This window comes from Acanthamoeba castellanii, assembly GCF_000313135.1.
Source record: "Acanthamoeba castellanii str. Neff unplaced genomic scaffold scf7180000084599, whole genome shotgun sequence".
Classification (NCBI taxonomy): domain Eukaryota; phylum Discosea; order Longamoebia; family Acanthamoebidae; genus Acanthamoeba; species Acanthamoeba castellanii.
In genome coordinates, this window is record NW_004457442.1 from 1282293 (window position 1) to 1297388 (window position 15096).

Consider the following 15096-nt stretch of genomic DNA (forward strand, 5'->3'; position numbering starts at 1 on the left):
CGAGAGGACGGGCAGAGGGGTCGAGGGCGAGAGGACGGGCGGGGTCGATGGCGACGGCAACGGCGACGGCGACAGGACGGGTGGGGTCGAGGGCGAGGGCGACGGTGATGGTGAGAAGATGGGCCAGGTTGAGGTTGACGGCTGGGGTGAGGGCGAGAGGACTAGCAGCTCTGGCGTTGGAAGCGGGCAACCTCCAACATGTTGTTTGAATTGCGCTGCAGACATCCATCGACCACAGGAGCAGAAGCAAAGTCGATCCATCTTTTTGTGGCAACAAAGAGAAAGAAACCAAAGGAAATCGCAAAGCTATTTCTTGTCGACTGATGACGAACCATTACTCAACTGGCGGAAGCCGCCTTAAACTTCAGTCCCGCCGGCGGGACTAAAGTTTAAACCTCGACTTCAACAACAAAGAACAAAGATGAGCGCGCGGGTGTGGCCACGAAAGGCCAGCAGCGGGAAGCCAGCAGAGGGCTGGGGCACCAAGGAAGTGGTTAAGTTCCTCAAGCAACACGACCTCCGCCCCTATGTGTCCGCCGCCAAGAGGGCCAAGGTCAAAGGCCTCCACCTCATCACCGCCTCACTCCCACAGCCTGCCCTCGCCGAGCACGGAGAGGCCTTTGTGCGGCTGTGCCAGGCCCTCGGCATCACTTCACTGCTCGACCAGGGTCGACTTCGTCTCTCGCTTCTCCACCTGCGTCCCACCACTTCTTCTGCTCCTCTTGCCTCGCTTCCTTTTGACGATCTTCCGGGCGACGCACGGCAGAAGCGAGAACGAGCCACCGGGCCGGACTTACGTTCTACGTCATCTTCCGCCACCGTAGATGAAGTGCCAAAGAGCCCGGCATCGGCGGAGACGGCGCAGCCCCTCGTGCGTTCGGCCTCGTTCGAGGCTGTCATCACACGCTCCACTTCGGCCAACCCACCTAGAGCCCAGATCGCCCCTACTAAGTCCAATTCGTGTCCCACCAAGCTGCCTAGGTCGCACACGGCCCCGCCCAGAGATGGGTCGCTGACGCCGACGCCGACGCCGCGACCGCTGTGCTGGTCGGCCCCCGACGTCGCGGCCCGACACAGCGGTGGGCGCACGAGGAGGCTGCAGGAGGCGCAGTACCGGGAGCTGCGCGAGATGCCCCTCTCGCTGGCCTACGCCTCGCTCTTCGGCACCATCGCCGTCAAGTGCGTCCTGCGCCGAAGCGGCTCCGCCGGCCCCTCGCCTCGCAATCTTTACGAGGGGTCTCTATCTTACGAGGAAAAAGAAGGCAGAGATGACGACGACGACGACGATGAAGACGACGTGTCGTTGCTGCTGCTGGACGCGCACAGGCCACTGCTCTATGCGGACCTCCTGCGCGAGATCGAACGGGTGCACGGGCCGCTGGTGGCGGCGGCGGCGAGCGGCGAGGTCGGAGTGAGGGTGCGGTACGAGGACAAGGACGGGGACGTGGTGAACGTGCACAGCGACGACGGCCTCTGCTACGCCTACAGCGACTGGCTCGCACAGATCGACGTCGAGCCCACCAAGAGCTGGCGACTCCTGATCGATTTCCGCCAGCCGCCCGCCAGCGCCACCAGCCCCCTATGAAGGGTCCACCCAAGGGGCACCACCTTTGTAAATAAACCGATTAAGTAGTGGTGGGGTGACATGCAACGTAGTGGCCTTCATGGGTCGAGCGAGCTGGTTGTGTTCATGACGTTGATGCGGAGGGCAGCGCGGTCGTTTCCTTGTGCTCGCGAAAGGTGAGGGAGATGCGACGTGACCTGCCCTCCACCTGCGGGCGAATGCCATGCTTCCTGCAGGACAGCTCTTGGTCAGTGCCCGTGGGCGCAGTGCGTGTTGCGCGCAGTAATGCGTGCGTGCGTACTGGGTGAGGCGTTGCGTTCTGAGGATGAGTGCACGCGAACAATAAAACGCACATGCCCGGGATGGGTGAAGATCATGTCCCAATCATCGAGCAGCGAGAGCGACACCACACAGTCGCCCCAGTCCGTCGTCGAATCGATGTGGGGCTTGATCTGCTCTCCCGGTTGATACTGCGCACCAGCACGTCAGAAGCTTCGTTTTAAATTTATTATTAATATTTATAATATTTAATAACAGATTTAAGGCGTGGTGGTACCTCGTTGATGATGAGTTGGTGGGCGACGAGGGGAACATGGTCATCCTGAAAGCGGTCGAGGAGGAAGCGCACGCAGGCGGGAAGGGGCGGTACGGGCGTATCGTCCACACGCTGCTTGCGGTAGGAGTAGTGGTAGCCGTACTGCTGGGTGCGGCGCTGGATCTCACCGAGCCAGGGGAGCTCATCGAGGGAGTTCACCAAGGCGGTCTCCTCGTCGACTGTGAGGTAGTCCACCACCAACGTCAGCCCCTTGGGCCACCCTTGCGTTGATGGCTGGGCTGCCATCGAGGCCTCCTGTTGCATCTTTTGAAATTTCGAGAAGTGGTAGAACCTCGATTTATTGGTTGTTGCGTGGTGGGGGCTGCTGGGGACTAGCGGCAGTCTTGTCCAGTCGCTGCTCCTGCCACAGATCAAGCTTCGATTTCAAAAATCCCTGGATCACAATCAATAATCTCGATTAATCTCACCTCCCGCGCCATTTCTTGGAATTGGAATGAAGTGAAAGATTGGGGGATCTCGTCGTACCCGCTTCTCTTTGAAGCAGTCCCAAAATGCATTGTTCTCTTCGTAGCACGTAATCATGGGAAACCACTTGGTCTCGTAGCACTGGTGAAGTGCCTGCTCGTAAGGATAGCACGCAATCCGCGCCTGCTCCTGCTCCTGCTTCCTCCTCTCCGCGGGCTGTCTCGCCGCCTTTCGGAACGCTTCCTCCTCTCTACGGCGCTGCTGCTCAGCCACCTCCTCGTCGGCGCCTGACCGCTCCATCTTCTCCTCAACGGAAGGACACAACAAATAAAATAAAATAAAATAAAAAACAATTAATATTATTTTATTTATCTCCTTTTTTCTTCTGTTTTCCACCACTTGATGTGCTGTCAGTTCTGTTCCAGCACTGGCTGTTGCTGGCTGTACAGTGAGTGAGCTGGCAGTTCGCTTGAAAGCAAGCCAGTGTTGCAAGATGGAAGTGGAAGGTAAGGCCAGCGCAACAACGGACTCTGTGCCCAGGCACCTGCCGCCGAGTCATCTGGCGCAGGCAGATTGGGATGAGGTGTATCAAGAGAAGGAGCCTGGCTCCTTTTGGGTTTCCTTTCGGCCCTCAGGTGCGCCACCAACGTCGCTGCATCGTTGATTGTTTAATCTGACGCATCTGCGTACGGCCCTGGCGTGTAGTGGAAGAGAAGGCGCTCTACGATGATGTGAAGGTGTCGAGGCAGGGCAGCGCCGTAACGTTCGACTGTGCCCAGCTGACGGCCTCGGTGGAGTGGAGGGTACCACTACATCATCATGTACCCCGGCTGGCTCTACTCTGCTCACCACGCCGCGGCGCTGCTTGTACAGAAGAGGCAGCTCACCCTCGCGCCGAGCAGCCAAAGCGAGAACAAGGGCGTCCTACAGGCGCCATCGTCTACGTGGAAGCAGATCCACCCCAACCAACGCGGTACGCCACACGTTTGGTGTTCATGACCAGCTGTGAGTAGTTGGCTCATCTATGCATCGTTCAGTGCTGTCGATGGACGTTGCGCCGGGCGGTGAGCTGGGCGTGTCGGGCGGCAGCGACAGCACCGTGCGCGTGTGGCACACGAAAGATGGTCTCATGCGGGTACTCAACCACCACGACTGTCGTGCTTGGTCCTACTCCTGTAGGCCTCACCCAACGAACCCCGTTTCTCCTCCTCGCCGCAGCGCGACCTGCAAGGGCATGTCGGGGAGATCAACCTGGTCAAGTGGTTCCCCTCGGGCAAGGTCATTCTCACCGGCGCCCAGGACCTCCGGCTCAAGGCACGCTCCTACCTTGCTTCCCATCTCTCCCGGCGCTGCACGACAGGTCGCAGAGAGAGAGCTGACGTGCGTGGCGTTGCCGGCAGATCTGGGACGTGATGACGGGACACTGCGCGACCACTCTTCAGGGACACTCTGGCGCCGTCACGGGTGCTGTCATGATCGACCGCGGCAGAAACCTCATCTGTAAGTGCTGTCGCCTCAACCCTCGTTTTTGGGCCAAAATGCGTAGACTCGGACCAGTTAACTCAATCGCGCTCTGGTGCCACGTCACAGCGACTTCGAGGGATGGTACGGCGCTGCTGTGGGACGTGCCCACCCAACAGCCGATCTCTCGATACGGCTACATCGCTGCCGACAATGCGGCCAACGCCTGTTCGCTGCTGGCTGGCCCACGCCCCGCCTGGTGCCCTAGTGGTGATGACCGTACGCTAGTGTGTGTGTGTGTGTTGTGTGTGTGTGTGTGTGTGTGTGTGTGTGTGTGTGTGTGTGTGTGTGTGTGTGTGTGTGTGTGTGTGTGTGTCGTGTGTGTGATGCGTTTCATTCTGTCCTGCAACGCCTATGCTGATTTGTGTCGTCTTCTCCAACACAACACAGAACAAGAGCCGAGTTCACCTGTTCTGCTCGTTGCCAAGGAGGAGGGCAGCATGGTGAGTTGGGACGTTCGCTCCAAGCGAGAGCTCTTCAAGGTACACAGACTCGCGAACTCGAAACTACGACCAAATATCAATTGGTATTGTGCTGCTCACACACACGTGATGCGGCCCTGTGTAGTGGAAGGCGAATGAGGCGCTCAACTGCTGCCTCGTGGCCGACGACGACGTTTGGGCTGGCGGCCAGGACGGTACCATCTTACGGTGGGACCTGCGTACCCAGTCCCTCGTCGAGACCATTCAGAGGTGCGCTCACCCACTCTCGCTCTCTCAACACTTTGCTGACGTCAGCGAGTCCATGGCTCATCTGATTACGTCACCGCAGGTCGAGGGCGCCCATTCTGTCGCTGGCGATGCGGAGGGACGCGTGGACGCCGACGCTGGCCTCGACCGAGGTGCCGCTCTCGACAGAGCCCGCCCCTCCCCCCGCTGACGGCACGGCGACCGAGGCCGTGGCTCCACGGCCGCCGGTGCCGCAGGAGAAGACGCTGTGGGTGGGCACCGGCGACGGCCTGTGCTTCGAGTGGGGCGTTGACGACAAGAGAGTGCACCGCGACTTGACCGGTACCTCCTCTTTCGTCTCCGTTACGGCTCCGTCACGTGCGTTGCGTGGTAACATTCGTCGTTCGGTCGTGTGTTGTTTGGGGCCATCAGGTTCGGACTGCGACCACATCAACTCGGTGGTGGTGCTCAACGACTCCGCCTTCGTGGCCTGTGGCGATGGCACCATCAGGAAGTACAAGACCCTCTAGTGACCCACACACGGCACTCGTTTGTTGAATGGACGTTTTCCTTTTTTTTAATCCTTGCTTGGCATGTTCGTTGTTGTGGTGCACCACCACCTTCTACGGAAGGCCTTCCTTGGCGCGCTGCTCGCGCTCTTTCTCCTCCTGCCCCGCCCGGCCCATCAACTCGTCCGCCGTCATGAAGCGGCCTGTGTGTGATGGTGCGATGGTGTCAGCCCAAGCAAAGAAAGAAGAACGAAGAAAAAGAGACAAAAAGAACGAAGCGGGGGGGGGGTGGATACCGGAGATGCACACGGTGTACTCGTTGCTGAAGTGCTGCTTGAGGAAGAGACCAAAATTGCGGAGGTGCTGCGGGTGCTTGGGGTCGCGCCGGAGGGCCAGCTCGAAGTACACCCGCGCCCGCTCCACCAGCTCCTCCCGCTTCTGCTTCATCCCCTCTCCCGGCTGCTCGCTCATCAACAGCTCGTTCGCCTGGTCGCGCGCCACCTCTCAACGTTAGTCACCGCACACGCGCACACAACCGCACACGCCAGCCGCACGAGCACACGCACGTACCATTTTGAGGGACATGCAGGCGTAGTTGTTGCAGGCGGAGGAGAGAGGGTTGAGGGTCTTGATGGCGGCGAGGTAGAGGTGGTGGGCGTCGACGTAGGCGTGCAGGTGCGTGAACAGGAAATCCGCGTATGTACACAGTATCCGGGACTGAGGATCCCTGTCCTTCGACAGCGCCTGGATTTCGCATCATATGGGTGAGCTGGCGAGGAGTGCGTGTCGTGTCGTGTCGTGTCGTGTGCGTGTCGTGTTGAGAGGAAGGGTGGACTCGTACGAGGAGATAGGTGTCCTCGGCCTGTTCGAAAAGATTGCACTTCTCCAGGAAGATGGCGTACTTGAGCAGGATCTGCGGGTCCTGCTTGCTCACCGCCACGGCGCTCTCATAGTACATGTCCGCCTGGCACCGCGCAGATGTCAACAGACAGATTGCGCGACACACAAGAGACACGGTGTGACGCGACACGCACGACACACGAGGCGGAGAACAGTTCAGGATGATGGCGCACCTTCTCGAGTTGAGTAAGAGCGACGTGGCTGTCGGCCAGAAGTGTGTAGAGGTTGGCCGAGCCGTAGCCTTGCCGCAGCGCCCTGCGTAGCGGATCGAGAGTGGCTTGAGCCACACGCGCACAACCGTAACAGGCAACACAACACGACACGACACGCACAGAACAGGACACACGCGGGCACTGGGGTGGGTTGAAGGTGGGGGGGGAGAACCTCTTGAAGTAGTCGACGGCGAGGATGTAGAAGTGACGAGCCTCCTTGTCCTGCTTCTCCTCGGCCTTGAACGCCGCCTTTCTGTACATGAGGTAGCCCTACGACCGCACACACGCGCACCTTTTGAGCAGACCGCACACGCACTACCGCGCGCACACACGCGCGCACGCGCACCACCGCACACGCACGTATACGTACTTGAGCGTAGAGGGAGAGGGGAGTGGATTCGATGCGATCGACGAGCCGAGAGAAGTCAGCGTCGTCCAGCGGGTAGTCGGCATCGAATGCTCGCGGGTTGCCTTGAAACAGCTTCTTCGACGCCTTCACCCATCGCAGCCCGACTAGCAGGCAACGTGTGTGTGTGTGCGGTGCGTGCGGTGCGTGTGTGAGCGAGAGAGGCAGACAGTAGAGGAGGCCTCAAGACGTCAATGGAACTCGTTACCAGATTCGTTGATGTGTTGGTAGATCCAGAGACGGCCGTCCGTTTCACCCTTCACGTCGGCGTGCGGGGTCACCACGTAGTGCTATTGCCATGCAACACGCACACACGCCTTAAGAGACGCTCGTGCGCACCGTGTGTGTCGCGTGTGTCGTGCGGGTCATGTGTCGTGTGCCGTGTGTGTCGTGTGTCGTGTGTGAGTATAGTGTGACAGGCCGGGTACCCGGAGATTGAAGGCCGGAGTGGCGCCCGTGATGCAGCCCTCGAACTTGCTCTCCAGGAGGGGCTGCATGTCGTCCTTCCAAAACATCTCCGCGTCTTCGCCCACGCCCAGCGTGAGGTTCAAGATATCCACCTGCCCGGTCACAAGACACGCACACGCACACGCGCGCACACACACGCACACGCACACGCGCAAAATACGTCGCACATGGCGCGGTAAGAAGACCGGGGGGAGTAGGTGGGTGAGGGCGGTTACGTCGTACCATGGAGGAAACGAGCTGCGACTCGCCGGGTGCGTTCTCGGTGGCGTGCTTGCGGACATGGTAGCGCATCGCCGCCCGCAGCAGGTACTTGGTCACTCGGGACACCATCTCGATCATCAAATACCAACGCCAGGCCACCGCTGTGCGTGTGTCGTGTGTCGTGTGCGGCGGTGGGTGCGTGTGTGTCATGGCGTGTGTGAACACAAGCGTTGTGTGTGCGCACACGTACAGACAGCGATCAAGGGGGAGGGGGCGTGGCGTACATGTGGAGTGATGGCGCACGAGGCCCAGGTAGCGCAGGTTGATGCCGCGGGAGTGGAGGGTCGAGGTGAGGAACTGCGAGCTGTAGAGGGACACATCCCACCCGTCCATCTCGCGCGCAAAGTCGGGCACCAGCACCTGCGCACAACAACATTCGCCACACCACCAGCATTGTGGTGTTACCACGCGTGCGGCGCGGTGTGTGCGTGCGGTATGTGGCCGTGCGCGCTGTGGGTGCGTGTGCGTACGGTTTTGAGGTAGGTGGTGGCCTCGTCGATCTGCTCCTCGTGCTCGCTGGCTGCGGTGGTCTTGGCCGGGCTGGAGTTTGGGGGGGGGGTCAAGGGTTCAGCGAGAACGTGAGTCAACACTTTGGCCAAACCGACGAAGTGGGAGGGACCAGTAGTGGGCGTACTTGTAGGCCTCCGAGCAGAGGGCGCGCGGGTACTTGATCACAAACTCGGGTCGCAACAGCCGCACCAGATGCGCACCTTTGACACTGCGGTGTGCCCAATGAAGAGATGGAAACGGAGTCACACGACACCACACGACACAGGCGGTGAGGAGGGCGCATGCGATCGACCCACACAGTACGGCACGGCCATGGCACACGTGTGGTGACAAGGCGACACGCACTCTGGTGGCGGCTGCTCGCAGGGAAACAGGCGCCCAAAATTGGCCAGGTACAGGCGTCCATCCTTGGTGACGTCAAGTCAATGTGAGCGGTTGTCAGCTGTCGTGTGTGTGTGTGTGTGTGTGTGTGTGTGTGTGTGTGTGTGTGTGTGTGTGTGTGTGTGGTTGCGAGTGTGCCGCGAGTGTCGTGCGTACCCATTCACGGGTGGCGATGAGGTCGGTGGGCGTGTAGAACTTGGCCCAGCCCGCCGAGTAGGACTGCAGGTTCAGCCTCCGGCAGATCTTCTTCAGCTTCTTGTGCACCGTGCGGTTCCTGCGATGATGGTCGGTCGAGTGTGAGCCTGGCATCCGCCCTACTCTAGCGTTGGGGGGGGGACACAGCGCAGCGTAGGTACCATTTCACCGCCTCGGCGCCGCCACCTCCGCTGTCTCCGTGCACTACATCGCCCTTGCCGGGCGGGCATGACGTGGCTGGCAAGAGTAGTCGCTGGTGAGTGTAATGCACGTGTCGTGTGTCGTGTCTTGTGCGGTGGTGGTGATGGTGGTCGTGGTCGTGGTGGTCGTGGTCGTGGTGGTGGTGGTCGTCGTGGTGGTCGTGGTCGTGGTCGTCGTGGTCGTCGTGGTGGTGGCGGCCGCGGCACCATAAATGCGGAATCCGCGAAAGTCGACGGTGCAGGTCAGGGGGAAGTAGACGTCCCGGATCTTTTCCTCGATCACGCACGCCACCATGTGCATGAGGGCCTGCATGTCGTGGCTCATCGCCTTCGACGCGCCCTCTGCTCGTGCGCGCGTGCGTGCGTGTTTTGCGAGCGCGCGTGTTGCAGTTTAGCAATCCATCCGTCCTACACTCCAGCGCTCCCATTCTCCAAGGCGCAACAGAACAGCGGCCAAACTTCGTACCAGTGGACGGGAATAGATTGGAGCTGTTGTTGGCCACTCGAAAGTGGATGTCCTGCGCCACGAACTCCTCAACCCCTGGCGCTGCAGCGGCCACACATATGCGACACACAAACATGAATGAAAAGCGCGTCGTCGCGTGGAGTCGAGCCAGCATCACCGAACCACGAGCGAGCGAGCGCGGAGGAGGGAGGTCAAGGTGGTGGGTACGAACCACAGGTGGACAGTGGTCTGATGGTCTTTTGCGAGGCCGGGAAGCAGAGCTCCGAAATGATGGCCTGCATCGATGTACGGTCGTTAGGGGGAGAGGAGGAGAGGGGGAAGACGTGTTGGTGGAGGAGAGGAGAATTGTGTGGAAGCGAGCCCACCTTGGCAAACGGGCGCACGGTGCTCGTGAAATCGGTGACCAGCTGTACCAGCGACGAGTAGGCGATCACCATGTCCTCGCTGTCCTCTCCCACTGCGCATTGATCAGCAAATAGCGGCAATGTCACTATCTACTGCCCAACACATTCCAAGGCACGAGGTACAACACACACACACACACACACACACACACACACACACACACACACACACACACACACACACACGCAACATCAATAATGGGCCTCCACGTACCATCGCTACATCGCAGCGAGTCCAGCACCCGTGCGAAGGACGTCGACCAGTCCGTGTTGCGTGCGCTCTTCTGAGGCGCTGAGCCTGTAGGCCAAGAAATCATCAGGTTAGTAGATGTCTCCGGGCTCTGGTCTATTTCGTGGGTGCGGTGCGTGGGCGTGTGCGGTGGTGCAGTACCGATAAGAACGGCCTCGGTGCCGCGACTCTTGCGCGGGGAAGAGCTGAAGTCCATGCTCCGCCGTTCAAGCAAACGCTTGATCCCTTTCCGCGCGGCGTGGCCCAGCGGAAGCGCCTCCCTCTTCCCCTCGCCGTCTTCGCACTCTCTGCGCACACCGGACAGCTCAAATGTCAGTGTCGACTCAAGCCCAACGTGTGTGTGTGGGTGTGTGGGTGTGTGTGGGTGGGTGTGGGTGTGTGTGGGTGTGTGTGGGTGGTGTGTGTGGTGTGTGTGTGTGGTCGTACTTGAGCTCCTGCTCGTAGATGGCCAGCTCCCGCCTAGCTTCGGCCATGCAGCTGATGTACCCCTTGTCCTCGTCGCCAGTTTCATCGTACAGCCACCCCTCGCACAGCTCTTCCTCGTCGCCGCTGCCCTCCTCGTCTTCGTCGTCGTCGCTCCCGTCGCTACGCACCAGCGCCAGGTTGAACAGCTGAGGCGTGGGCTTCTCCAGATCCGACGCGCTCCTTTTTCTTCGGCCCACGAAGGTACTGCAGGAAGTAGAGCAACAATATAAGCCACCACGCGCGCACGCACCACCGCACACGACACACGATGAACCTCGGGGCAGAATCTGAATTGGACAAAGGCGTGTCCTCGCTTCTGGGAGTTGGCGTTGACGGCAAGCGGGCGGACATAGAACCCGAAGGGGTTCCGAAATTTCTCGATCTGTACGTACCGTCACAACAAGTGTTAAGACCGGACGCACGCACGCACGCACATATGATGCAATGGTAGATGTACCCGCGGAGACCGATGAACGAGCCCGAGCCGTTGGGATTGAACTGTAGTGAAGGGGGACGCTCGGGCTTCATTCGGCGTGTGTTGACGGTCGCCTTCACCGCCGGGGGTCCGGGCGAATTCAGGGGCGACGCCACAGCACCCACTATCGAGTCGCCCCGATGTCTGCTAAAGTAGGTGTTGGACCGAGCGCGGAAGCTGGCCCTCCGCGACATCTCGATGTCCATCTCGCTCAGCGCGAATGCCCGCTTGCGCAGGCTACACCCCCAAATAATAAGTAGTGTGAGTAATAATTTCAGTCACACGAAAAAAAAACAGTAGCGGAGCATGTGGTCTCGGGGTACCGTAGGATCAGCTCCTCCCTGCGCGCCTGGAACCGCTCCTGATCCAGGTCTGGCTCGGGCAGGATGGGCTTATCTGTGGTCGGTCCCTCCTTGTCTTTGTCTGTGGAGATGGGAGTGAGTGTAGTTTCGGGGGCGCAGCGCAGCTGCCGGGGGAGGGGTGAGCGAACCGCTGGAGGGTTGCATCATGGCAAAGAGGCGCGATAAGGAGTCGGCCTTCTTGGCGCTCGTGGCCTCGGTGGCGTTGGCGGGCTGCACCAGGCACTTCTCGAACACCATAGGTGAATGCTTTGCGGCGTCCTCGCTGTGTGGATGCCGCGTGAACAGCGGCGCCTTGGCTGCACGTCATGGAACGCCAACATCGGTGTGAGTAAGCTGCGCGCGTGGGTGCCACTAACGCACAGGGGAGCGTACGGGCCGAGCGAGTGTGCTGCAGGCACGATGAGGAGTAGCGGACGAGGTTTCTAGCAGTGTGGGTGTCGGGGGTTGTGAGGACGACGAATCGCCGTGCCGGGGTCTGCTCCACGACTCGGCGATCCACCACGGACGACCGCTTGTAGCGATTCATGCTCGTCTCTGCGTGTCGCGTCGTGTCGCGTCGTGTCGTGTGTTCAGACGCAATGACCAACGCACGAAGTGTGCTCGCAAGCAATGCGTACCCCCAACTTTGTGGTGCAGGTTTCTCGGCAGGGTGAGCGAGAACGTGGGGTTGCGCACCCGCACGCTCTCCTCCTTCTCGGCTCGGGGCGTGCCCGCCGTTTCGCCCTTCTCCTGGGCCTTTGGAGACGCGCCCGACTCGCCCTTGGCCGCTGCGAACGCATACGACAGGACCGCACACGGGCTGGGATGTGAGTTGAACGGAGGAGCGAACGGGATGAGGTGTTGTTTGGAGAGCGTACTGGCGAAGGTGGTGACGACCGGCCGGCCCACGGCGGCGGCGCGGGCGTCGAGCAGCTCTACGATGTGCTTAGCCTCCTGTCCCGCGGCGATGTCGCGCGCCGTGCCGGTTTTGGGCGCGGCGATGGATGAGTCGATGCCAGCTTCGAGCAGCAGACTCACCACCTGCTCCATGCCCGCTCGCACCGCCATGTGCAGTGCAGTTTCACCATAACTGTCCAGTAGTGAGCAGCCGCTCGTGAGATTTACATCCGGAACGACACGACACGCAAGTGGAGTTCGTACTTGTTGAGTGCGTTGATGTTGGCGTTGCGCTGGATGAGGAAGGTGAGCACGTGGGGGCTGCCTCGAGTGGCGGCGGTGTGCAGCGGCGTGTCGCCGTTCTTGTTCTTGGCGTTGATGAGCGACTCGCGGCCTTTCTGGTGCAGCAGCGCGCCAAGTACGCGGAAGTAGGTGTCGCTCTGGCTGCCGTTGCCGCCCATGAGATCCTCCTCGGACCGCAGACGCCGCAGGCCGAACAGGGACTTGCGGGCCTCGCTGCGGTCGTGAACGTTGTGGCGCCTGAGCGTGCTGGACGAGCCGGCCTCGATCTGCGGCGGCGGCACATGACGCACAAAGTAGTGTAGCGGGGTGGACTGGTCGACCGAGACCAGGTTGACGTCGACGCCCACGCGCAGCACCAGGTACTCAATCATCTCGAGATTGCCCGCGGCGCAGGCGATGTGCAGCGGCGTCCACCCGCTCTTATCGACCGTGTTGTGGCCCATGCTCTGACCCTCGATCAGGAATCGCACGATCTCCATCTGATTGGCCTCCACGGCCAGATGAAGGATGTTCTGGCCGCGACGGTCTACCGTCTCCGTCGCCTGCTCGGCCGTCCACTCACCCGGCCTCGATTTCGAGTTGCTCTTCTTGGGGAACAGCTTCTTCACCTCCTTTAGGTTCCCCTCCTTCACCATCAGCGCCAGCATTTTGTTCATCTTCTCTTCTTTCTCTCCTCTGTAGATCTCTATCTATCTCTCTATCTCTCCAAATGCGATTTGATTTCGGTTTGAGAGCTCCTAGCACGTCGTGATCGTCGTGGTCGTGGTCGTCGTGAAAGAAGACGACGCCGTTCGCATAGGAATGGGGAGATGGACGGTGTGCGTTTCCAACCCACCAACGTCGTCCCCAGGAAGAGAGAGCCAAAAGAGATTTGCAGAGAGGGCGGGAGGTGTCGTGCCCACCTTTTTCGCCAGTCCTGGCCACCAGCTGCGGCCACCCGTTTTCGGCAGACCTTCCCATTTTAGGGTCCTGCAGTGAAGGAATGTCAAGAATGCAGGTGTGTGCCCTCCTATGTGTGTGCGGTGGTGCGTGTGCGGTGTACGCACTCAAGCGTGTCACGCAAACCAGTGCATGAGCTCACGAGGAATGTCCGCGGGCCAGCCGCGATGGCACGAGTAGATGGGCACGAAGTTGCGTTTATTGCTTCGCGCACGGCGCTGTCGTCTTACACGTTCAAGCCGCCAGCTCGCCTTCCTCTCTGGGGTTCTTCTCTTCTTCTTCCCCATGTGCGACGTTCGACGTCGATGCTTCGTCTTCCTGGTGCTTCGCCTTCTTGTTGTCCCTGCTCGTCTCGTCTTCTCCCTTATCACTCCTGTTCCTCTCCACTTCCGCACTCCTGCTCCTCTTCCTGTCTCGCCGATCGTCGCTGTCCCTGTCCCTCGACCTGCTCCTGCTCCTGCTGTCTCTTCTCCTTCTTCTCTCCCGGTCCCGGTCCTGGTCTCGATCGCGCCCGCGGTCTCTCCTGTTCTCTCGGCTCCTCGACCTGCTGCGTCGGTCTCGGTCTCGGTCCCGGTCCCTGTCTCTGCGGTCGCGATCTCTGTCCCTGTCCCTGTAGTCCCGATCGCGGTCGCGGTCCCTGCGGTCCCTGTCGCGGTCGCGGTCGTTGTCACGGTCGCGGTCGCGGTCGCGGTCGTCATCCCTGCGTCGCCGGTCTCGGCTCTCTTCGTCGCGCTCACGGCTGTCACGTCTGCTGTCGCGGTCTCGGTCGTCCCTGCGTCGCCGGTCTCGGCTCTCTTCGTCGCGCTCACGGCTGTTGTCGTCCCTCCTCCTCCGGCTGCGCTCCTCGTCGCGTCTTCCATTGTTGGGCGATGACCGCCTGTCCTCGTCTTCGTCGCGGTCCCGCCTTCCTCGCTGTTGTCGCTCCTCCTTCTCTCTTGCCGTGCTGCGGCTGCGGCTGCGGTCGTCGCTGCGTCGCTGATCGGCCCCGCGACGGTCGTCTGCGTCGTCATCGTCGTCCCCATTGTCTTCGGTACCCGAGAGGTCCTCGAGATCCTCGAGCATGCTGCGTCGAGGACCCGGAAGCAGCTCCTGCTGTTCGAGCGTGTAGCGCTTGGGCAGGAAGGGCAGCACGACGTCGCACGAGTAGTTGGCGTGGAGGAGCTCGTCGATGAATTCATCGACGTGCGTGATCTGGCTGCCGCCCGATTCGACCTTCTTCCTGACCTTCCTCCAATCGACGTAGAGCGGCTCGAGCAGATTGTAGATCTCCTGCGGCTTCCCGACGAGACGAAGGTAGAATGCGCCCAACATGCGCACGTAGCGGTGTTCCTCGTTCTTGATGAATTCGTGCACGATCTCGCGTTCGGGCTGGATCTGGAGCATCTTGAGCACGAGGCACATGAAATGCGTCGGCTTGCGATTGCCTCCATACGTGCCTCCAAAATTCTTCAGCTCCATGGCCTTCTCGGCGAGCCCCTCGGCAGTGAGACCGAAGCAGTCGCCCTTCCAATACGGATTGTTGTAGATTCGATTACGCAAAATCTTCTCAAGCAGAAACTGCGGATTGGTGCCATGCACCGTCTTTGCGAGGGGGTCCGTCCGATTCGCCATCGTGGCCTGCCGAGGCGAGTGAAAAGAAGAGCTAATCAGATCACTCGTTCGATCTTGGCAAAAGTGGAGAAGAGAAAGAAAAGGACGGAAACCTTCTGCGCCCGTGAAAACTAATTTCCTTTCACATTC

At 60.3% G+C, this 15096-nt stretch overlaps 6 protein-coding genes across 6 annotated transcripts; 2 read left to right on the forward strand and 4 right to left on the reverse strand.

Annotated features, from left to right (window-relative positions):
- Window positions 1-421: 421 nt before the first annotated feature.
- ACA1_062820 (uncharacterized protein) lies at window positions 422-1585 on the forward strand (the record flags this gene model as incomplete). The annotated part of the gene is made up of 1 exon (XM_004339493.1): window positions 422-1585. One exon carries the CDS (start codon window positions 422-424, stop codon window positions 1583-1585), a length of 1164 nt encoding a protein of 387 aa, XP_004339541.1.
- Window positions 1586-1662: 77 nt separating this feature from the next.
- ACA1_062830 (alkB, alkylation repair protein, putative) lies at window positions 1663-2423 on the reverse strand (the record flags this gene model as incomplete). The annotated part of the gene is made up of 3 exons (XM_004339494.1): window positions 1663-1761; window positions 1918-2034; window positions 2121-2423. The coding sequence occupies 3 exons, from the start codon at window positions 2421-2423 to the stop codon at window positions 1663-1665; spliced, it is 519 nt and encodes a 172-aa protein (XP_004339542.1).
- Window positions 2424-2457: 34 nt separating this feature from the next.
- On the reverse strand, window positions 2458-2885 carry ACA1_062840 (uncharacterized protein; the record flags this gene model as incomplete). Its single annotated transcript, XM_004339495.1, has 2 exons — window positions 2458-2553; window positions 2646-2885. The coding sequence occupies 2 exons, from the start codon at window positions 2883-2885 to the stop codon at window positions 2458-2460; spliced, it is 336 nt and encodes a 111-aa protein (XP_004339543.1).
- Window positions 2886-3078: 193 nt separating this feature from the next.
- Window positions 3079-5304, forward strand: ACA1_062850 (proteasomal atpaseassociated factor 1, putative; the record flags this gene model as incomplete). Its single annotated transcript, XM_004339496.1, has 11 exons — window positions 3079-3220; window positions 3291-3388; window positions 3459-3558; window positions 3623-3720; window positions 3804-3863; window positions 3986-4085; window positions 4176-4325; window positions 4497-4588; window positions 4674-4798; window positions 4878-5116; window positions 5207-5304. 11 exons carry the CDS (start codon window positions 3079-3081, stop codon window positions 5302-5304), a joined length of 1302 nt encoding a protein of 433 aa, XP_004339544.1.
- A 93-nt stretch (window positions 5305-5397) lies between these two features.
- ACA1_062860 (ankyrin repeat-containing protein) lies at window positions 5398-13073 on the reverse strand (the record flags this gene model as incomplete). Its single annotated transcript, XM_004339497.1, has 30 exons — window positions 5398-5486; window positions 5580-5769; window positions 5854-6027; window positions 6125-6247; window positions 6357-6438; window positions 6568-6665; window positions 6766-6908; window positions 7010-7091; window positions 7230-7361; window positions 7492-7631; window positions 7755-7890; window positions 8001-8070; window positions 8165-8248; window positions 8386-8447; window positions 8578-8695; window positions 8778-8853; window positions 9024-9158; window positions 9283-9357; window positions 9494-9557; window positions 9648-9739; window positions 9901-9984; window positions 10078-10223; window positions 10363-10605; window positions 10859-11113; window positions 11200-11299; window positions 11367-11534; window positions 11611-11772; window positions 11856-12005; window positions 12096-12307; window positions 12379-13073. 30 exons carry the CDS (start codon window positions 13071-13073, stop codon window positions 5398-5400), a joined length of 4380 nt encoding a protein of 1459 aa, XP_004339545.1.
- Window positions 13074-13590: 517 nt separating this feature from the next.
- On the reverse strand, window positions 13591-14967 carry ACA1_062870 (premRNA splicing factor PRP38 family protein; the record flags this gene model as incomplete). Its single annotated transcript, XM_004339498.1, has 1 exon — window positions 13591-14967. One exon carries the CDS (start codon window positions 14965-14967, stop codon window positions 13591-13593), a length of 1377 nt encoding a protein of 458 aa, XP_004339546.1.
- Between the last annotated feature and the right edge of the window lie 129 nt (window positions 14968-15096).